The sequence below is a fragment of the Sinohyriopsis cumingii genome, chromosome 1 (assembly GCF_028554795.1).
Source record: "Sinohyriopsis cumingii isolate HCF-2022 chromosome 1, ASM2855479v2, whole genome shotgun sequence".
Lineage (NCBI taxonomy): Eukaryota > Metazoa > Mollusca > Bivalvia > Unionida > Unionidae > Sinohyriopsis > Sinohyriopsis cumingii.
Genome location: NC_142961.1, coordinates 40088305 through 40111670, shown reverse-complemented (window position 1 = coordinate 40111670; position 23366 = coordinate 40088305). Strand labels below are relative to the sequence as shown.

The 23366-nt window shown below is 34.4% G+C and overlaps 2 protein-coding genes across 2 annotated transcripts in view; both read right to left on the bottom strand.

Moving 5' to 3' along the window:
- The window catches only part of LOC149806755 (uncharacterized), a 57500-nt gene that overhangs the window by 7449 nt on the left and 26685 nt on the right, over positions 1 to 23366 (bottom strand). Inside the window, exons 9-15 of the mRNA XM_089961015.1 lie at positions 19265 to 19387; positions 18690 to 18824; positions 17977 to 18093; positions 9120 to 9233; positions 7885 to 8163; positions 6088 to 6123; positions 5663 to 5775 (exon numbers count right to left, since the gene is read on the bottom strand). Coding sequence (XP_089817141.1) covers positions 5663 to 5775; positions 6088 to 6123; positions 7885 to 8163; positions 9120 to 9233; positions 17977 to 18093; positions 18690 to 18824; positions 19265 to 19387 — 917 coding nt within the window. The remainder of the gene's footprint in view (positions 1 to 5662; positions 5776 to 6087; positions 6124 to 7884; positions 8164 to 9119; positions 9234 to 17976; positions 18094 to 18689; positions 18825 to 19264; positions 19388 to 23366) is intronic.
- LOC149806756 (thrombomodulin-like) lies at positions 9606 to 16608 on the bottom strand. The gene is made up of 7 exons (XM_089978777.1): positions 16352 to 16608; positions 15399 to 15515; positions 14667 to 14921; positions 13825 to 14091; positions 13266 to 13379; positions 11836 to 11949; positions 9606 to 11424 (listed from the first exon to the last, which is right to left on the bottom strand). Exons 1-7 carry the CDS (start codon positions 16374 to 16376, stop codon positions 11276 to 11278), a joined length of 1041 nt encoding a protein of 346 aa, XP_089834903.1. The 5' UTR covers positions 16377 to 16608; the 3' UTR covers positions 9606 to 11275.

Sequence of the window (23366 nt, the reverse complement as noted above, 5' to 3'; positions counted from 1 at the left end):
AATATGCATTCCTTTTAAAGATAAAACGTAGTAATGAATATTAAATGAGAAAGAAAACATAGAATAACATGTTCATCATTTCTGTCGTAAAGTTCTGAAAGGTTTCTGATCTAGTTATTGTGATACGGTTGGATATACAAAAATTAAAGGCATCTAAATTAAAATCGTAATCTGGTCTTAAATGCATGTCTCACGACAAATATATTTTTTAACATTTCATTCGGACAAATTTGCTCATACTTATTCAAGATATTGAATCCGTTTTATAATCTGAAGCGGAAAAAGTGTTGTTTCCTCAAATAAAAGGTAAGGTTCCCTGTTGTTTGAAATAGATAAGTAATTTAATAAACTTAGTAACTAAATAAGTACAACGTGTTAAAACTGGTAAGTAAATAAACTCGTTAAAGACTTCGCTCATATTGGTAGCAACTATTCAAGCAGGAGAAATCTATATTTATGCTCACCTCATTGTAAGGATGTGTAAGGACACAAACAACTTTCCCATGGAAGCTCTTTACTTTTCATCCAGCTGTGAATGACAATAAGACAAAGAGTATCCATGACAACGGGGATAAAATTATGAAACATTATACCTTCATCTAAACAAACAATCTTCCCGAAATGCCACTTTCTTAGCTCGAACAGATCTGCTTCTTTTTGCAAAGTAGGCTTATATTCACTTACCCTGCTTGTGTAGTTCACTTTCAGCTTTGTTACTTTTTAACTTCGTGGGTAAATATATTAGTTCATTAAAACATTGTAGAACCTGTAAAGTGTACACCTGGTTAAGCGATAAGATTTAATGACACGAAAATTTGAGTTATCGTACATAACAAGCAAAATAATACTTCCAAAGTTAAAATGGACTTACCAAAGGCGCAACATCATTGAGATTTGATGAACCTGTAACTGTGTGAGGGATTACACGAGATGGAATTGACCAGCTATGAGTCACCCTTAAGAGCGTGATCAGATTGGATGCTTCAAAACACATTGCATGGAAGAATATGCATAATGGTAATTTGTATAGATATGGATAGGCAAGTTATCCGTCAGGATCAATGTTTCCCAAATAGACTACTGGCTTTGAAAGTCTTGATTCGCTGTGAGACAGAATTTCGCCTGTAAACGCCATGGGATACCATGCTATTTCAGAGTTTGTGCATTCGGGTAAACACGGCATAAATCTAGAGGTAAAGACCAAACGCATACAAACAAGTGCCAGTTGATAATCTTCATAAGCATGACACATGTATTGGATATATTTACCTAAAATATTTTTAACACTGTCTCGCTATCACAAGGCTCCTGAAGCCTTATCCATCAGATACAGGTTTATGACCAAACGTACGAAATGTAAAGTCTTTACTCCACCATACTCTCTTTTCAATAGTGTTCAAAACCAGTTTCATCTGAGTTGCCGCACTACCTGAAGCAGGTCTAGTGCCATGCGCGCCATATAGACATATCAGTTCTTGCTTCTAATCCATGTTGATACTGAACTATTAGAAACGGCTTCAAAAACTCTCTTCTAAAAACAACTCTGGAGAACTAATGTCATTAATGTTAATATACGCCAAAAAATGCACCACTAATCACTTAGTAATTCTTACAGCATGACGAAATATTGAGCCAACTGCAAACATACCCAATGGAGAAAATATTTCCAAATCCTGAAAAACATTTCTGACAATTCATATCATCTTAAACATCGGTAAACCTCTCAAAAATCATTGTGTTACGTCACTGTAATGCTCTGCATTAGTATTCATTGTTACGATAGACAGACCGGGGAATATGGATGGAGCTACAGCCTAAAACTTGAATCAAAATGTCATAGCTAGCAAAACATTACTTACAGATCGATTAAGGGGATTCGTGTTTTTCCTGATTGAAGATTGTAACCATGTTTGGAGATTTGTCCAATATTGTATAATAATCAATTCTCTCCATAAAACAAAAAGGACACACACTAGCAGCGTGTCCTGATGCGCCTTTACGAAGCAAGGCATCGAAGCAAACTACAGCTTGTCCTAATAGGCACTACAGCTTGTCCTCATGCGCCTTTACGAAGCAAGGCATCGAAGCAAACTACAGTATGTCCTCACGCGCCTTTACGAAGCAAGGCATCGAAGCAAACTACAGTATGTCCTCACGCGCCTTTACGAAGCAAGGCATCGAAGCAAACTACAGCTTGTCCTCATGCGCCTTTACGAAGCAAGGCATCGAAGCAAACTACAGCTTGTCCTCATGCGCCTTTAAGAAGCAAGGCATCGAAGCAAACTACAGCTTGTCCTCATGCGCCTTTACGAAGCAAGGCATCGAAGCAAACTACAGCTTGTCCTAATAGGCACTTTTGCAGCAAGGCTATCTAAGCAAAAATCAGATTGCCTTGATTTTGTCGCTTGTGTAAATTAGTTCATGACTGATGAACAATTTGAATATGCTTTTCAATCTGTCAATCGAACACTCACGCTTACAGAATTACGAAGAAATCCCATAAACCGGACACTTCTGTGGGTTCAAAAACAGATTTTCTGGGATCAATTGTAGAGTCTAAATTATCCAATAATGGTATGGTATTACACACATTGTCATTCGAGTCTGAATAAGTTGATATTTGAACTATGATCCAAGTAATAACACGTTGATATTGACTACATTACCTGAGTTAGAAAAGACAGGCTTAATTGGTTTATACCCGTGTCGCGGCTGTATGTCCACTTGGTAGGAAGGTATATTGAAAACATTTGCCTTCCCAGAGATGACATAAATATGCAATGCAGATAATGTTAATAGGAACAGCAAAATAAACAGTGTAAGGGTATTATGGATTAAAAGAAGCCTTTACGAACAATGGGTAAGGCAACATTTAATTTTTCTATTTAAAATGGTGATATACAACATTTGCATTGAAAGCATGTAAGTTGGGTATGACTTTAAATATATTTTCACAGTGATTCCCCTACTGAGCAATTTAACAATTTAATTGAAACGGCCTTTTTTATAGAAAATTAAATATATTGGGGTTGGCATTTAGACTGAATTGATATCAAGTATGAGTCAAAAGCCTTCATCAGAAGTTATCTTCTTCCGTTTTCTGGCACATAAACTAATTTACCAGTAAAAGACAATTTCTGATGTATTCTGTAACAGTCCAGAAAATAAACCATGATAAGGGACACTTTACAGTTTTTGTGAAAAGGAAGGTGAAAAGGAAGGTGAATCAGTAATACTAGAGAATGCTTAAATTTAGTTGAAAGACCTGGATCCAATCGTGAATAAAAAATGATGTAGGTTCTTTTTGAGCACCTACGTTATTGACATTTCTTTCACATTTTTCGCGGTATAACTTCACTGATCATGCTTTCCCATCCATTGAGCATTTGCAATATTAGAAAGCCGACTTATCTAACAACAGGAGGTTAGCTATTGTGGGACTCATAGATATTGGTAACGAGCACGGAGAACATGTTGTATTAGATCCTTCCTTTCTTGCCGCATGTTACAAAACCAGAACGAAAGCATCTGCAGCTTATCACCAGCCGCCGTAGGTATCTTATTACCATTACGTCATTGTTTTTATAGTCCATCCATTAGCCTATGATGGGGAACTTAAATTTTGTGTGACGCTTCCCTGTACATTCTATAATTTTGAAATCAGACGTTTTGTGAATTTATTCCTGTTTGACCAAATCGCGGGGTTAACTTTAACTCTTCATCCGAATGGGTGGCCCGCATCCGTCTTGCATATCATACAACTGAAAAAGTCATAATAAAGTCTCATTCCTTCACAAATCGCTTAATCCGTTTTAAATCATCTACTTCATTAATACTGACATTAAAGCTTGAATAATTTTTTCTCGTAATATTTCTTCTCGAGAATGTTTCTGTGACAGTTTCTCTAATCCGGACGTGTCTTCTAGGAATTGTTAACTTGTAGCTACAGATTCCATATATAACTTTGCTAGCGGTTTGATAAGACGGTCCCGAATCACTTGAATGTGAACCCTTTTGTTGCTCGTGCTTATTTTCTGTTAAGTACCCCAATTGTTACTCTAATATCAGCTTTTCACTCATAGCCCCTCGCGAAAATTCAGAGCAAGGTTCCATGTCACGTGACACACCTGTGGTTCAAAAAGACCGTAAAACATCTCATACACTCAGATTTTCGGCTCGATTTATATGCCACAAAAGGGCTATCATTTTGCACTCCTGTACCAAACCGGGAACCGTTGCATACTGTCGCAAAATGCATGAAGAAACCGATGGCTAAACGTTGCTTGCCTCAGTTGTTGCAACAGCTCATCCAATAGGTCGTTTCTATTAATAGATAATACTGCACAGCCTCCGCCATTGTATATGTTCCTGACAGACCAGCTGTGGATATGCGAATAAGCGACACTCGAAAGAGACAAAGAAATAAGAAAATATAGAACACACACTAGTGATTAACTGCATCGTCAAAATGTTCTTAAAAGGAAAAGTTCAGTCAAAACATATCAGTCAAGTGCCTAAATACTTGCTCTATTTCAGTTGTTTCGATTATACATTTGGTTTTGTTTATATATTATGTTTAATGTCTAAAACGACTACTCTTCAATACAACTTTGAATAGTAGTGCCTATGCTATTAATTGGTCTAAACTGCAAGTGTCTGCAATAGTCAAGACTTGCATTAACTACTTAACATTACAATCCTCATTTGTTGATTTCTTATACATGTCCACAACTTGTGTTTCTACTTACGATTGTGTTAGTTTGCTACACGGGTCAGATGTTGAATTCGCTCAGATCGACTAACATAAACTGTCAAACTTTGATTAGCATAGTAGAAAATTTGGGTCTAGTCCAGTAGACAATTATATAGATAGCAATATGTGTACATGGTAGACGTTACGATTCGTAAATCTTGCCTGCATTGCAATGCTATGAATCACAATATTGTGAATTAAATCTCATATTGTCCTAAGTTATACCACAAGTCCAAATGTATGAAGTTCCAACTGAATTCAAGTGATATTCCACAATGAATTCCGATTTGAAAAGCGTTGGTGTGCATGTAGTATTTAATGTACTTATGTGCCAATGGTCTGTAGCGTGACGATCTGTTAGCAGTTTTTTGATATATCAGAATAATATAATCCAAAATGTCCTTGTCTGAATTCACTTTAATTCAAAAAAATGTTCCAGTCCAAACTGAACATAACAGTACGAACATATATGCATCAGATATTAAGACCGGAATGAGTAAAAAGCTTATACACAATAATAGAGCCTGGATGAAGTTCAGTCTCTTCCAAAATATTAACCGTTGTCAAAAAGATTGGGAATTTCCGAACTGATGTCCACAAACATGCTTACCTCCATTGATAAATGATTTGAATATTTAATCTAAAATCTTAGAGAAATATTAGTTATGAATTATGTTGTTTACAAAATAAATGTCACTGGTCAGTACACCATTAACTAGATTTTGGACAAAGTCAAGTACAAAATATAGATGTACATAACATATACTCATTAAGAAAAGCCAATAAATAATGAAAATTAAATATACGTCACAAAATTGTATATATATATATATATATATATATATATATATATATATATATATATATATATATATATATATATATATATATATATATATTCCAACTTACGTCATAATAAATAGCCGATTCATATCCTTGGTAGATTTCCGGAACGTTTATGTTGATAGAGGCTGGAAGGTCCAGGTCCAAAGTAAGAGTGCTTTCTATACTCTTCTGTCCAGCTAAGAAACAATAAGAAGCGATGATTACGTTTAATATTTTTCAACATAACTTAATTCACCTTAAGCAATGTATTTATTTGTACTTGTAATGGGAATAAGTAATTCAAACTAATTCATCATACTAATCACAAATATTAACGACATCAAATAATGAAAAAGATTTATTATTTGAACGGTCTGTGGCACATATAGTTAAACAAGTATGGGTTGTAAATATTTTACTGACAGACCTAAAAATCTAAACAGATAATTTGAATATTGAATAGCAACTTCTGCAAACGTTTTGTAAAACCGAAACCCTCTCAAACTTACGAACATCAGGCACAGGCGTAGCAATACCCAGAACATCTGAAAGTGCAGGAAAGCAAACAATTTAATCATCTCATGGTACACTCACTTTTAAGATATATCAGTTTCTTGAACGAATTAAACATAGGAATTCATTTTTTCAAATGTGCATATCCTTCACATTAGTTATGGCAGTTGTGGATAAATGTAGGTAATACGTATGGGGATTAGAACAAAATCTTAGCCTTACTTATCACGAGACATGTGCAATCACTTTAGAGCAATCTGATGCTAATTTTACATTATACAGTAATAGTTGTTTGGTTCTCTTAACGCAAACAAATAAAAAATGATAAAAATGTATACACTAAAAGATAAATCGAAGCACGACGAGCCTTTTAAATATCAAATAATCAAACACACTTTTTTCATCAAGTGTAATTAAACAAGATTTTGGAAAACATTGGCACATTTTACATCTGAAATGAGTTACATAATTTGAGATGATCGCATGAAAAGTGTCCAATTTACTACGACAAATAATTTGATGTGTGTGTATGAAACGTGTCACATTTACTACGTAATATAACTTGATGTGTGTATGAAACATGTCACATTTACTGCGTAATATAACTTGATGTTTGTATGAAACGTGTTACATTTACTACGTAATATAAGTTGATGTGTGTGAATGAAACGTGTCACACTTACTACGTAATATAATTTGATGCGTGTGTAAGAAACCTGTCACATTTACTACGTAATATATCTTGATGTGTGTATGAAACATGTCACATTTACTACGTAATATAATTGTAGGTGTCTGTATGAACTGTGTCAAATTTACTACGCAGTATAGTTTGATGTTTATATATGAAACGTGTCACATTGTCTACGTAAACTAATTTGATGTGTGTGCATCAAAAGTGTCACAATGGCTACGTAATATAGTTTGAAGTGTGTGTACGAAACGTGTCACATTTGTTCGTAACATAGTTTGAAGTTATGTGCATTAAACGTGTTACAGTTACTACGTAAAATAATTTGAAGTATGTGGATGAAACGTGTCACATTTACGTAATATAATTTGATGTATGTACATCACAAGTGCCAAAATTCCTGTGTTATGTAATTTGAAGTGTATGTATCAAACGTGTCTCATTTACTGCGTGTCACAATTACTACATACTATAATTTTAAGTATGTGCATCACAAGTGTCACAATTACTACGTAATAAATTTGAAGTATATTCATCACAAGTGTCACAATTACTACGAAATATACTTTGAAATGAATGTATGAAATGTGTCACTTTTAAATCGTGTCACATTTGCTACGTACTATAATTTGAAGCCGTGTTTCAAACGTGTTAGGTATGCTGTGTTACATTAGTTGCAAGAGATGACAAAATGGGTTTAGGACATCGTTATGATTATAACATTCCTTGATGCGTGTTTCTGACCATATGAAAATTACAATTCATTTCATTTTAGTTCATTTAAATAGAATTAAATGAAAAATGGGTATAAATACTTAGTTTTTCTTTTAGTCCATGTATTGATTACTCTATTTTTTGCTATTCCTTTGACTATTGGAGCAGCAATACTGTAATAATCCAGTAATCAAAGGAGCAAATGTACATTAGCAAACTGAGCTGGAAATACGTGAACTTAACGGTAATTATAATTCTAAAGATAAACGGTCACTCTCTGATGTCAATAAAATCTGAACACACAGTAACAAGGTTATAAACAACAATAAAAAATGTGTTTAAATATTTGTTTGCAGTTTGCATTAAAATGGTTAAACGGGTATCATACCTAGTTCACAGCTATTGTCCTTCCCGCTTTTATAACCCTTGAGACAAGGACAGCTATGCCCACCTGGAAAGTTGTAGCAACCGGAATTTTCTTTTCCTTCACAAACTCCAGGTTTCAGGACGCATTCATCTTCATCCTCGCTACAGTCACCTTTCCACCCCGTTTTACATAAACAATTTCCATCTGTCGCATTACATGTCTGGTTGGAATCCTTCGCATGTTTAGAGCTGCAATTGCATGCCTTTTCGCAGTACTGACCAAATGTGTTATTGGAGCATTCTTAAAAAGGGATTAAAGGACTATAAAATTTAAGCAAATGCATTTGATTTATCTTTCGGAAGCATATAAGAAATACTCGTTTATTTTATTTTTATATTGCTTCAAATACGTATCCAAGGTCAAAACTGCAATTATTTATTCCTATCGACTCAATTATCGACGCAACAGGAGTATGGAAATGATACAACCATATGCAGCAATTGCCTCGCGTGTTTGTTTGTTTTTTTTTAAATTTTGTTTCCTTGTTTTGTATTTTCTCGTAATCTTTCACATCTATTATATAACTTAAAATAGAAACATATTTTGCATACACTGTGGAAAAAAATAATTTAAAACGGAATATTTATTTAGTCTTGTTTGTACAGTCACTGAGCTTATTGGGCACTGTAAGCGCGAGCAGTATTTAGCACCCTGAAGTTCTAGAGAAGTAGAAACATTTGCTGGATGTGCTTAAAGAGTAATTTCATTACGCAATGGATTTTAGATAATATTATGTGATTCAAACAAGTTCTTTCAATACAATTTTCTATTTGCATGTCTGTCAATTATGTTAGAATATTCTTTTGATGTACGTTAGAATCAGCATGCTACCTTCCTCCATTGCTGAATGTGTATTATCAGAGTTATTATCCAAAGACTTTTCCAACTATGTATTACACTGTGAAACGTCATCATACATCGTTTGTAAGCGTATTCTATAATGTGCTGTTCATGATAATAGGTTAGGTCTCTTAAATCATTTTATAGGTAATGGTCTGCACATATCTCTGTTTTTTTTTATTTTATCCGATTACAATTATCTTTTGTGTAAGAATTATAATGTCAATTTTTCATGAAATTGACAATAAATTAAGAAAATCATCAACAGTTCTACTTAGTCACTACTTTGATAGAATCAATTGCCATAAACGTTTTAATTAGGAGAATGTATATTAATTGTAATTATGCAACATTACCTTCAGAGCAGTTACGCTCTATCCATCCAAACAAACAATCACACGTATATGACCCACCTGTATCCGTACAAGTTCCTCCGTTTTTGCATGGCGACTCGTCGCATTCATCGACATCTGAAAAGTACAACAACTGGGATTTAAATAAATCAAAATTAAATACAATTAAACAATGACACAAATGGGGCAGAATTGTATAGTTTATGTAATGTTATTCATTAAAAATGAAAAATCAAAATAAAGGGCAATTCATATTAAATATTCTATAAACGATCAAATGTTTACTTTACAGGCAAATAAACCACTCTAAATGATACAAATATAAATCTTACAGTTATAGACATGTAATAATCTTACAGTTATAGACATGTAATAATCTTACAGTTATAGACATGTGATAATCTTACAGTTATAGACATGTAATAGTTATAGACATGTAATAGTTATAGACATGTAATAATCTTACAGTTATAGACATGTAATAGTTATAGACATGTAATAATCTTACAGTTATAGACATGTAATAGTTATAGACATGTAATAATCTTACAGTTATAGACATGTAATAATCTTGCAGTTATAGACATGTAATAATCTTACAGTTATAAACATGTAATAATAGGCATAATGCTGCATGATAAGAACTGATATCCTCTTCACACTATACAGAAGTGAGGGAATTGAGACACACTCCAAAGCGTACAAAGGTAAATGTTACATTTACTGGCACACAACAATAGAAATGAAGCCAGATAATCTTAAATACATGTTTCTTCCCAAAACAAGATGGGTGATTTAAGGTTAGCATGTGCGCTCTAATACACAATAGAAAATAAAACTAGAGTTTACTGTTCAAATTGTAAGAGAGATCAAATATGATTTTAAAATACCAAGCCAAAAATGGATGTATTCAACAGCATTAAAGATTGTTCAGAGCCGGATTCGTTTGCCATGCGATAAATAAAGAATATCTATGTAAATAAATGAATCTTATAAAAGGTGGGTAAATGTACGACAACTTTTCGTACTGCAAAGTTTCCCGTGAAACAATAACTTTTAACATGAACGCTATTGCTGATATTAAGAGTCACTTCCGCCAATGTTCTCACTCTCCTATCAGCAATTTACGGTAAACCTTCTGTGATCAGATTGTTAAATACATATGCACAGTAGATAGCGCCTGTCCCTGATGATCAACAACGGACGCATGAACAAATGCTCAAAGTGTACATGTCCTGAAGGATGCCCCGCTCTACGAAATTATACCTAGCCATTGCCGTATATGCCCATACAAAAGACAAAAGAATAACAAGAAATCAAACAGAGTAATTATATGATACATACACATGCTTATGGATACACAATAAGCACATTTTGCTTCTCCATATAATGAATCTTATTTATATATATTTTTCTACCTAATTAGCATTAGACGGCTTTTACCTTGACATATTTGACAGAAAAGAAAAGTATTAGCGAGTTTTAATTTCTTATACACATCTGTGTAGAGAAACGTGATTTTTTTTAAATACAAAAATATGAAAGCAAACAAAGCAATAAATATTTTTTGCAATTTAGTTTTAATCCTTCGTTGCTCTTAAAATGTAATTACAAGATCAATTATGGTGAAAATAAAGTAGTTATTGTGAGGATATCGTTGTTTCATATTCATCCTGTGACACAGAGTCGGAACCGGTTCCATAATTTGGAACGATTCTTTGACAGTAAAGTATTTCATGAGCCATAATTTTACATCTCATACTACTTAAGGAACCCGATTGGACAAGTGGTCTGAAGCGCTCCCTGTTACGGATCACTGTCATCTCACCTCTGTCTGCGTGGGTTCGAGTCTCGGGCTCGGCCTTTTCGGGTATGTGAGAAAGCTTGCCGGCAGTTTCTCGTGGGTTGGTGGTTCTTTCCCGGTTTTCCCGGGTTCTTCCTCCACCATTAATACTGACCGCCATATGTAGCCTATATTGTGCTGAACAATGGCGTTCAATCCTTATAACAGCAAGAAAAACATGTTACTTATCTGACCTGACATGTTTGGTTCCTCTTATGTAAAAGTGAATGTATTGAGAATATGCTATAAAAATAATTAGATCAAAAATCCTTTTAATTTCTTAATAAATTAAAAATCATTTTCATGAGCTTTGATCTCATTCTTCGCCGAAAACGCCAAGATTTTTATACTGTCTGAGCAAATCGAATTCGGTCCAACCATTCATACAGTGACACAAATAAGAACCATCTGTGTTCTTGCATATTCCATCATTCATACACGGTGCTTTTCCACATTCATCTACATCTGTGGAAAGAAAATTGTAACTTAAGCATCAATCTAATTATTACTAAAATATATACATAAAGATTTACTAATCAAAATTACTCTAAGTCACGGTGTTAATGCGTCACTATCAAAACCATTAAACATTGTTTTACAAAATAAAAAGCTATGACTGAATTGAAAGTACTGTATAATGCAATTAACACCTATTTCTTTATAATTAATTTATAAAATTATTCCACAAAGTACGGAGAATTTGTTAATTATCTCATAAAGCATTATTGCCTTACAATATAATTCACGTAGTAATATTGAAGAACATTTTGAACGAGTAAAACTTATTCCACACCAGTCATGCATCATAATGCCATTAGCTATCCCAGATATCAGAATAAATAGTACTGATACTAAAAGGGTAACGTTTTCACTTACCATCTGAACAATTTTGCCCTTTCCAACTGACAGGACAAATACAGTCATATGAACCTGCGCTATTTGTACAATTTCCTCCATTTTTGCATGGTAAATTATCACACTCATTGATATCTGAAATTCGCAATACTTGTATCAAATAAACTACAACCGAAATACAATTAAGTAACGCTGCCACCGAAATATACCCAAATGTTAGCTCATCAAACCACTTAAGTTACATTTAGAAGGTATTTATATATATACCGTTATTATCGTAAAATAGGTTATTACATTCATTGCCGTCTACAAAAGAATCGAGAAATGCCTCAGGCAGATGGATATATTTTCATACCTGTATGTGGATTTCATACTCTATTTTGTCAAGTAAAATATCAAGGTTAATTGTATTTTATTCGTCCGTAATATATCTAAACATCTTCACATTGAACCATAAGAATTATATAAGAAACAAATGGTCTTGATATTTCATTTTGTGATGTACTTAAGGTTGATCGATCGAACTAATAGCCCTTGTACTTTACCTATGTTGATCGTGGTAGATACATGTTATTACATTTACCCGAGAAACGTTAACAGAGTCAAGATAACTCTTTATTTCCTTTGACTAATTTTTTTTTTAAAGTCTCTCTCTATAATGCAGATTCGGTGTTTATTCAAACACAGCTGACACGAAGTAATTTACAAGGCTTAACAGATTAAATCTTTGTGAGAAAAAAAGGTTTATGATCGATACTTTGCAGCGATCGATCCTGGAAAAACAAGTATGACATATTTGTAACATGACTAACCCCTTTCAAAGCTAATTATCTTTGGATTAAAACTAATTGCATACAGGCATGTAAATACCGATAATACAGAGTATGACCCTGAGTAACCGTTTGAAGGTAAATCATGTATAGCTCATGGTTTAGACATGGATTAGCTTCAAAAATTATTCCTGTTAATATTGATGGATTTTCCTCATACTGTAATTGTTGCCAGAATCATGTGCTGAAGGAGATCTGATATACCATGTGACTCTTTAGGCTCTTCTAGCCTTTGCCTACTATTGAGAAATGATGACATGCTTGGAACAAATGTACGGTCGAAATGAACCTATACCTCCTCTTGGATTACGATTGTTTCCAGCGCACAAGTTCTTCAAAGCAAATGTGAAACATCAGGTGTAATCAGAAGAGTCATTATCTTAACGTAAATACTGGGAAGTACCTTTTCAATTTGGCAGTAGAGTGACAGGTAACAAGCGTTTCATTTTCATACTTCATGCCTTCGGCCTATCAACTGCATTCATCGTCATGAATAATATCCTTTATCATTACTGAACCATTTCCAATAAATCACGAGCAAGCAAACAGAGATTACGAAAATCTAGTGTATGAAAACACTTTATCAGAAATCGTTTATTTGCCGACGTTCTAGAGACAAACCTGTGGTACAATTCTTGGCTTCCCAACCAGCTGCACAATGACAAACATAGGAGCCATAGACGTTTTGGCAAGTGCCGTTGTTTTCACATGGACTGTCGAAGCATTCGTCAACATCTAAAAGAACCACACAAAAAAAAAAAATCTTCAAATATATGACAAAACAGATCAAGAGAAAATGCACTTGACAGTAATTGCTTCCAGAGATAACCGAGACATGGAATTTTGTTCATTGTTCAGATTTAGCGGTCTCTTTAGACTCTTCCAAATACTCTAAACATAAATCTAATCGTTTTACAACAAAAACGTAATAACAAAAGATAAGTACTTTAATAACTGATTTATTTATGTTTATTTTTGCAAGGCCAGCATTTTTTTCTTTTTCATTAAACCTATGGTTAACTCATAAAATTGAATACGTAGTATATTATAGGATGCAAGTTGATAGACCGCCAAATCAAAAGATAACGCTTGATAAATGATGCTAAATAAGTGGACACGTACGTAAACGCATGAAGTACAATTAGGTTGATCTTTAACAAAATATTGACCCTTGCGGTACCTATTAGACAAGTGCCGTCATCCTTCGGAATAATGCAGACACATTGAAATCCACCAACTGTGTTTCGACATTGTTTGGTTGGATCATTGGAGCAAATGTCTGGGTCTTCACATTCGTTTCTATCAATACTGCAATCTCCTTGCCACCCAAATTTACATATACATTTTCCCGTTTCGTTGTCGCACGTTTGTTCAACGTTTCTACTGTTGGTCAAGTTGCATCTACACGTCTTGCTGCAGTTTGCTTCGTACATGTTTGCCAAGCATGCTGTAGAAATGAAATGGTCAATTTAAGTAACGACGTAGTGTTAGTCGTAGTCGTAGCAGAAGCACAGAAACACATTACATACGAAGACTTAAGCACAACAACACAGTGAAGCTGAAATAAGAGTTCGAGAGTAAGGATTAAAGTTGCATGGAACCATGATGAAAACTTAAAATGGTATATAAGAATATTGTCTAGTTAAATTCTGGTTTTTACTATTCCCCCATTACCCTATAAATATAATCATGGTGCTATTCTAGTCTATCTGAGTTGTATTGATCAAGTTTTTCAAACAAAATATAACAAGAATGATAATTACAATATCAGCAATGATATGCACATTTTTTAAATAAATTGTGTATTCAGTACCCGTTATGCTTAGCAAGATGAGCAGAGCAAATGCTCTTGCAAAATAAAATGCTGTTTTACAATTGTTCTGCAAATGCCTAGCCTTCTAATGTTAATAGACTAGATAGTTTAGTGACAGAATTTATGATTATTAAAGTAGCAGTCAATAAAACCTTGCTGATTTTAATACGTTGCAGTTGAATATACAGTTCAGCAAACATATAACTTACGGTCACAGCCGCTTGATCCATTTTGTATGTAACCAGGATTACACAAACAGGAGAAATCTCCAATGGTATTGACACAGTGAGAGTTTTTAGGGCAAACATGGGGAATTGAGCATTCGTCTGCATCCTGACTGCAGTCTAAACCCGTCCAGTTACCAAAACAGAGACAACCTGTGGCCTTGTCACAACCCAAACTGTTTGTTACATTACACCTGCAAACATTCATGCATCCGATACACCAATAGCCAAGATCACATTCTGCCAAAAGAGTAAGTTCCATGAGCAATATTAAAACATGTTAAGATTGTAAATCTCTGCAAGAGTGGTTCGTAAAATCTAATTCGTAGTTTGTTGTTTTTGAATTAATGCTAACTGACTGTACCAAAATGGAGATATTGTTGCTACATGTATTTCAAATCTAAAAAGTCGTTATTCTGGACAATATGTGGCAACTTAAACCGTGGCTGTTAAATGTTTGAGATATATGGATAGGGTTTTGTCTTAAACGTTGTATTAAAGTTCTTTTCATGGAAAGAGCTCATGAATTAGTGTTTGGAGTTTTCGTTTGAGCAAAAAGATGGCACTGACATCTTCCATAGGATGTTACGTTTATTTTCTATTCATCTAATACAGAAACTATTCGCACAATAAAGCTGGTAAAATATTGCTTTGTTAACATGACAAGTTTGCAGTTTCGATCGCAAAGGTTACTAGTGACTTAAATATACTACTTACCCGTACACGTAATCCCGTCTCCTTTGAATCCAGAAGCAGAAATGCAACTGAATGATCCAAGAGTGTTTTCGCACGCTTGACTGCAATTATCGATATCTTTCAAACACTCATCAAGATCTGAATTTTTTAAAACACTTTGTTTTATATGGTTTGGGTATATATGTGAATTTACTGACAAAATTCACTAGTTAAATTGTCAGTTCCTTTTATTTCATTGGATCAAACTTGGATGACAATAATACTTTTAATAACGGTTCAGCAAACTTTTAATGGTAATAGACTGAATTTCTCTTTTGGTACCATGTATTTCACGCATTATCTGCATATACACATTTAGCATTTGATATCGTTTCCATGTTTATTCATTTAAACGATTTCATCACTACTTTTTTATCACATTTCGTAACTCCTTGATTTTCACACAATACTCCTAAGTTTTAATCTAGACTGCCAACTATTCATATTCTGAAATGACGAAGTTTACTCTAAAATAGCAGCTTTATTTCTAGAAACAGTTAAATTGCTTTTGTTTATCTGATTTGATTTTAATCAGCTGAAATACTTACAGTATCTTGTTTGATATGACAAGAAATGCCGAAATATTTTAATAAGCTTTGACGAAAAGCGAAGCAGTTATATTTAATATAAAACAATCAAATGCAGAAAACATCGGTATGAATGCACTAGGAAATGAATACAAAACTTTAACATACTGTCTTTCCACTTGATTATGCGTTTAAAATTACTTTAAACCCGTAAAATACAAGTTATCTAGACCACTGTCTCTTTCTTTTCTCAGTCGAACCTTTTAATTTTCTTATCATACTATGTAAAGGAATGTGTATATGCAAGGTATTCGGAACTATATATATAGTCCATGAAAGATGACTTAGACTTGTTTTAAACTGGAAAATGGAAAGAAATAGACTCAAGTAACAACACAGGCTACATACCATGGCATTCCTGCTGTTCTTTCATACGATACCCCTCCTTACATAAACATACGAAGGATCCATATGTATTGCTGCATCTTGTATTTGGTTTACTGCAAGCAGATGGACTGTCACATTCGTCCAAGTCCTGTGTACATTTAAAGCCTTGCCAGCCGTCACGGCATATGCATGTTCCGTTAACATTATTACACTCCTTAGTATTCTTCAAGACGCACGTGCACTCGTTGGCACAATCTTTGCCATAGTGATTGCCGTCACATGCTATAAGAATCTTATCTTGAGATAAATGTTTCTTCTACGGTAGTTTGTCAATAACTTTTTTCTTTACTCTTGGTGTATAAAATGGTAGGTAAACTGAAGATACGACAAACTTCTACAAAATTCATTCCAGCACATTCTGTCTGTTAAGAATTATATTTTGTCAATCTAAAGTCATGACAATAACATATGTATTATGTGCCAAGATTATTGATCTGCCTGAACAATAATCAATATCGTTAAAACAGTACTACTTTAATTTAAATGCAAACATTTTCCATCAAACGTTATATTTTCTCCATACTAATAAATAATGAAATTGATCCTGATTATTTGCTTTTAACCCGAAAAAAAAATAATAATATTGACACATTCTGCTGCTGACGAAAAGACGCTTACTCCCATACCTGACTTACCTTGGCATTGTCCAGACTCCGTCTTTATATATCCAGTCTCGCGTATACATTCTTTTGATCCTTTAGTGTTGTTACATTGGGAATTTTCGGGACAGCCTCCGTTTTCTTTCTTGCATTCATTGACATCCAGTTCACAATTGACACCGATAAACCCTTCATGACATGTACAATTACCGGATCTCTTGTCACATGTGACCGTATTTTTTGGAACGCAAGAACACGACAAAAATTGCAGTTTAGACCAAAGGTTCCTTCTGAACAGTCTTCGGTGAGAACAAAACACATTAAAACCAGAGGACAAAACTTAGGAGAATTGCCATGTATAATCATTTTGAACAATGAATCAAACTGTGTAATAAGTTTCCTTTAATCAGGTTAAATTAGTATATTTTATATTTTTTTCGCAATTATATGTATATATATATATATATATATATATATATATATATATATATATATATATATATATATATATATATAAGGCATCTCGATAATTTTCTTATGTTTTTAAGTCGTGGCAGTTATTGTAAAGTCGTCATATGTAATATAATGTGTTTATCTGAAATACTACATGTACAAAATGTACTTCAAAGGTGCAAGAAGAAGAGAATGCTATTTTTGGTAGTTACAAAGATTCTTTGACAGAAATGTGTTCTCTCTAAACATAGAATTGTGGGTTGAAAAATGTAATTTATGTCAGATAAAGGAAAGATTATATTTTTTTGGCGGGACAGTCAGAATGAATTAGATAGTAATCATATTACCTGCATAAAGTAAAGTCTGTGAATTATCGGTTGAAAGACAACAGTAGTCATTGAATTTCCTTTACTAATGCCGTACAAATATATGAAGATCACACTTTGACAAAGGATAAAGTGATCACTTCGAACAAACGCTTTATTGTTGAATATAAAAAAGCTACATATAATGGTTTTACAGAGGAATACATACCAATACATGTAAGGCCATCAGGGGCTAGCGTCTTTCCTACATAACAACCATACTCATACGTTCCATTTTTATTCGTGCAATTTGAGTCACAAACAGACCTTTCGCATTCGTTGACATCTGCAAATATTTTGTAAACCACATAGAACGACTAATAAGTTTTAACGATCAATGGAACCTGAAACTAGCAAAAGCAAAGTTGTTCATGAAGTCATATTCTTGACTGCTTTACGATTGTTTTTAATTTTGAAGGGCGAGGTGGACAGAACACATATTAAAATGGGCCAACCTTCCACAACTTACTCTTATATACGAACGGTGATGATCAAACTTAGTGCGTTACTCGTTTTAGAAAATGCTAATTAGTACATGAGGTCAGGTAAAGGACTATATAATCTTGTTTCTCTAGACATTAATCATTTTAGTTTTAAGATCTTAGCAGGTTCGGTTGTATTATTGTTGTGTCCAGAAATTCAGTTGGGTTGAAATTTATTCTAATTATTTACTCACTTGAAATACAGGATGCTCATCAAAACCATTCCTAGAAAAAGAGACTCGATTTTATCGTGAAATTGCAAATAAGGACTAAAACTTGGATGCTATAATTGTGGTCCAACAAAAGATTCTGAGAACATCATCATTAAACGGGGTACTACAATAAACATCAACACTTTCAGTGCAAAGTAAATACATATTCTTCAAACATTAAGACCTACCTTCACAGCTTGTATTGTTTGTGTCAAATCTGTATCCTTTATTACAGTAGCATTGACTCTGGCCGTTCACAACTGTACATTGGGCATTCTTCGCTGAACAGAAGGATGTCTCATTCGTCTGACAAACTGTCTCAGCTGTGGTATCAATGTGAAAGTGAGCAAAGAAAACGATTAGAATCCAAATGTTCACGGAGAAATAAAATAATATTGAAAGCCTAGACACAATAATGCACCATTAGCTAAATGTCAGAACAAATAGCTTTTTGAATCAAACTATATGTTAGCTTTCAAAATGAAGAAGTGCGAATAAATCAGAAAACTTGATGCCAATTTCCTAAAATGTAATTAAAACGAACTTAACTACAATTAACCTATTTTTATTCATTTGTGTTTGCAGTCATCGCAAAATAAACCAGATTGCATTTTTATAATTGCTCTAAAGGAATGAAACCCTGTCTTTCATTTCTAATTATCAGATTTACAATAGGAAGTATTTACTACGTACACAATCATTACTAATTCATAGACATTGTAAAGTTGAATCATTCATTATTGGATAATCATAATTAACTTACGAATGCATGTCCGCTTGTGGGTAATATTCAACTTAAATCCAACTCCACACGTACATCTATAACCGCCAATTGTATTTGCACATTCGTCGGAACAATTATTCTCGCCTAGACATTCATTTATATCTGAAGCAAAATATCACTTTTAAAAAAGATCAAGCAGCTAGACGCTGACATCAGAATATATATATATATATATATATATATATATATATATATATATATATATATATATATATATATATATATATATATATATATATATATATATATATATATATATATATATACATACACACACACACACACAGCAGGCGATATGCTGTTCAGTTCAGCAGCAGAGGGGGTGAACCCACCTCAATAAATCCGAGCAAAGAAGTCTATACAGCTTACCTTAAAGGAGGAAGGTTCCATTTTGAAAAATGTAGCTTTCAAATAGGAACGTTCCATTAGGAAGGGCCCGGGCTAAAACGTCTTTACGACCTACCTTAACGGAGGAGAGGTCGCACCCTCGTTGCTGCTATTAATTAAATAAAATTATATCAGATTTTGGCACCAGCGCTGAAATCTCACACAGCTAGATTAGTAGCAATTAAGAAATTTCTCCCCGTAAGAGATTCTGTTAAAGAAAAACTACAAGCTCGTCAAGAATCCCAAGTTGAATACGCGAAAAGCACAGAGCAGTTATTTAGTCCTGTTACAGCGGTTACTAAAAGAGTCGCAACGGCTACTGAAGGTCCTCTTCCACCAGTACAACAAACTGCCGAAAAACTGAAAAAATAGCGGCGAGAACTTAACAAACAAAAACGATTTTACGAAAACTTCCAACTGAAATAGCTGCCGCACAACCTCCACCCGATGAATGCTTGAAGGTATCGGTGAAATAAGAAAATCTTGCGATTAAATTAAAGAAAGAAAGTGGAACCGGAAGAGCAGATTAAACTACTTGATAAATTTAATAACGTTATTAAGCAAATAGATACGATAAATGATCTTTCCAGACTAGGTGCTTTTGCAGCTTCGAGTTTGAGTTAAAGAGGTAGATTTTATCATGATAAACCCGAAGGTAAAGATATTTGGTATAAATGGATATTTCGCATAAAATTTAAAAAGGATCGAGTCTCAAATAGTGATGTATTACATTTAGCATATTTCGATGAAATAGATAAATATCTTTTAGGTGCTCAATTTCAACAATCCGTTCAGCGAGAACAACGACTTCAAGGGCCACCACCTCCCTATTCGCCACCTCCTAAGCAAGAGCCTTCATATCAACTTTCTCCACCTCTGCAACAAATAGAACAACAAAAACTCAACCTGAATCTACGTTTCCTGGGTTACCGTCATTACCTGCAAAAATGTTTACCGATGAAGTTCTTGAATAAATCGATATTGCTGCGCGTGATTATGATACTATAATTTCTTTTTAAACCTGAATTTGTTGACTTTGTAAAATCTACATCTTATCATCCTTCATTATATTTTGCCACCAGAAGATCACGGGTTAATATGAAAGATCCCGGGTATGTAAAATTTATAAAGAGTGTATCAGAAAGATTAAAGAAACTAGCTACTCGAGCCCAATCCCCAGGAGAATTTTACGATGCACCTACAGGAAGTGGTTTTACTCCATATCTCAACAATATTCTCGATGACGTGCAACGACTAGAAGTTCTCATAGCAGGAAAACTAGCCGGTAATAATTCTCCAGAAATAATCAATGAAGCAGCTGTTATTTGTCGACGATTATTCCAAGGTGGTATGCTGGTTATTAATGTGTATCGGGAACTTATTGATGAACTCGTTGATGACTACAGTGACTAGTTGTTACCACGATTAAACGAATAAATAACAAATAAGATGATCATACACAACAACTCTCACCATAGACCCGTGATGGTCAGAGTAGTAAATTCACGATTACCCGTTTACAGCGCGTATTACGCACATGGACTCGGTAATGTTATTCAGGGATTATTTACAAGGATGGCTCCAAAAGCAGCACCAATCGCAAAACAATTATCAATGCTATAGACGTTATTCGAGAAAAAGCTCTTGATGTAATCAGCGACGTTTCTGGTAAAGCGTTCTCGGCAATCAAAGACAGAATAGCACGATTAATACGACGAAAAAAAACACAACCGCTAAAATTACCAAGCACTGAAGTTATGTCCGCCAATGTCAGAAAAATAATAAATCAGGCCGCAAATCAAAAACTAGCAGCATTGGTAAATCAAGGAGACATTTTACCTAGCGAGGAAATAAACACAAGTTTTATTTTAGGAAGTGGTCTTCGTGTCCTTGGTAGGACATCGCTATAACAATTTGGAAAAACGTCAATACAATAAGATGTTCAAACGTACATCCGACACAGCATTCGATATGGATGAACCAATTTGCAGAGATGAATCCGTGCGCGATTATAAGTATTATTCTTACCACGCGCGTGTACCTAACGCACGAGAAAGAATTGAATTGCATGTCCATGATACAAGCAGATATTTTCTACCCTCCGAGGCATTAATTGAGGTAGAAGGCGAGCTTGTATCATATGTTCCTCTCAATACTGCATATGACGCTGGGGATATAGTTGGTTTTATTAATAATGGTACTATGGCGTTATTGACAGCGCAACATATAAGGTTGATGGAAAAAACATCGAGACAATTCAAAAGGACGTTGAAGTTGCCACAATAATAGTAGGGTTAGCAAAATACTCCGAGGATTATTCAAGATCAATTGGCCCGTCAATGATGTTTACCAAAGATAACGCTGATCATCTTATCACAGTTAATTTCTTCAAGTACAAGTACCACGAAATACTGCAACTAACCCACAACCGGCTACAGTAATAGATAGACCAGCTGCTGCACTTTTGATGTTACAGAGCACCAACAAAAATTACGATGATGGATTTGCTATACGTAAATTAATGCTGAAAGATGCCCGTAGAAGATTTTCATGCGCGATTAAACTGTCACATATTTTTTGATTTTGCAGAAACGTCAGAAAAGTTATCTTGGGAGCGAAATGCACAGTTGCGCTTGTAAGAAAGGTTAGCGATAATGATGCTATCTGGCGATCAGACAGAGCTGCTGCTGGTAAAGTAATACTGTTTAAACTTTCACTACGGATGCCAGTAATGACTCCATCGATTGCTGAAGAACAGCGATTATTTTCTTTTATGAACACAGGTGGTAACTCGTTGTGTCATGGCATACAATGTCCACAGATAGCATTCAGAGCAATGTTACCGGGATGTTTACATGGCAAATAGCGACTCAACAGTGCGTTTCTGCACTAAAACATATATTTGTTGCGCTGCAAAATGTTAATCGGTTAAGTAGTCAGGAGCATATTCTCATGATTTTTGACAACCTTAGAGTTAGTGAAGTTTCTTTACGAATAAATGGGCATCAAGAACCATCCGAGGACATAATTTTAAGTTTTGAGAAAAATAGTGTTGCGCGCGCGTATCATCGATTGGCGTCGTGTATGGGAGGTGATCAAAATGTAGATCAAATTACGCGACCGGTTTACAAATCTCACAGTTGGATTTTACAACACTGTATCCGATCTATTACTTTTCACTGGAATATTTAGTTTTATTTAGGCAATATGTCGTTGATATACACTTCAGAGCTTACGTGAATCCAGGTGTGTTGATTAGAGAGCAATCGCGGTCATACTTAGCGACAAGGCAATGTTGCTTGAAGGTGTTGGTGGTCGAATGAGAGTCATTGATGCAGGAGAAAATATGTAATGTTTTCCAAACACGTGATTTAAAAATACGAGTATTTTGCAAATATCATCATACCATTATGTTAGTGTCAGTCTGACTCCTGGTCAGATTAAAAAACTACAATCCTCATCAATACAAAAATCCGGAACCACAATAACGCTAAAGCACAGTCAGATTACAGGTGGTCAAAATACGTTGTCGTTGACAGAACGTCAACTTAAACATCTTAATAAAGACAAACAATCCCGAACTGGAATACGACTTGAACTTAAAGATACCATTAAAGATACCGCTAAAACTGGAGGTATATTTCCACTACTCGCGGCATTACCAGCACTGATAGCAGCTGCAGCTCTAGCCATT

What these genes read in the sequence shown, in the direction of transcription:
- LOC149806756 (XM_089978777.1), bottom strand. Translation starts at nt 16,376, where the DNA reads ATGAAAGAACAGCAGGAATGCCATG. An exon ending in AGAACAGCAGGAATGCCATG is followed by an intron (nt 15,516 to 16,351) that starts GTATGTAGCCTG and finishes TAAAAAATTCAG; the next exon opens with ATCTTGATGAGTGTTTGAAA. An exon ending in AGACGGGATTACGTGTACGG is followed by an intron (nt 14,922 to 15,398) that starts GTAAGTAGTATA and finishes CTCTTTTGGCAG; the next exon opens with AATGTGATCTTGGCTATTGG.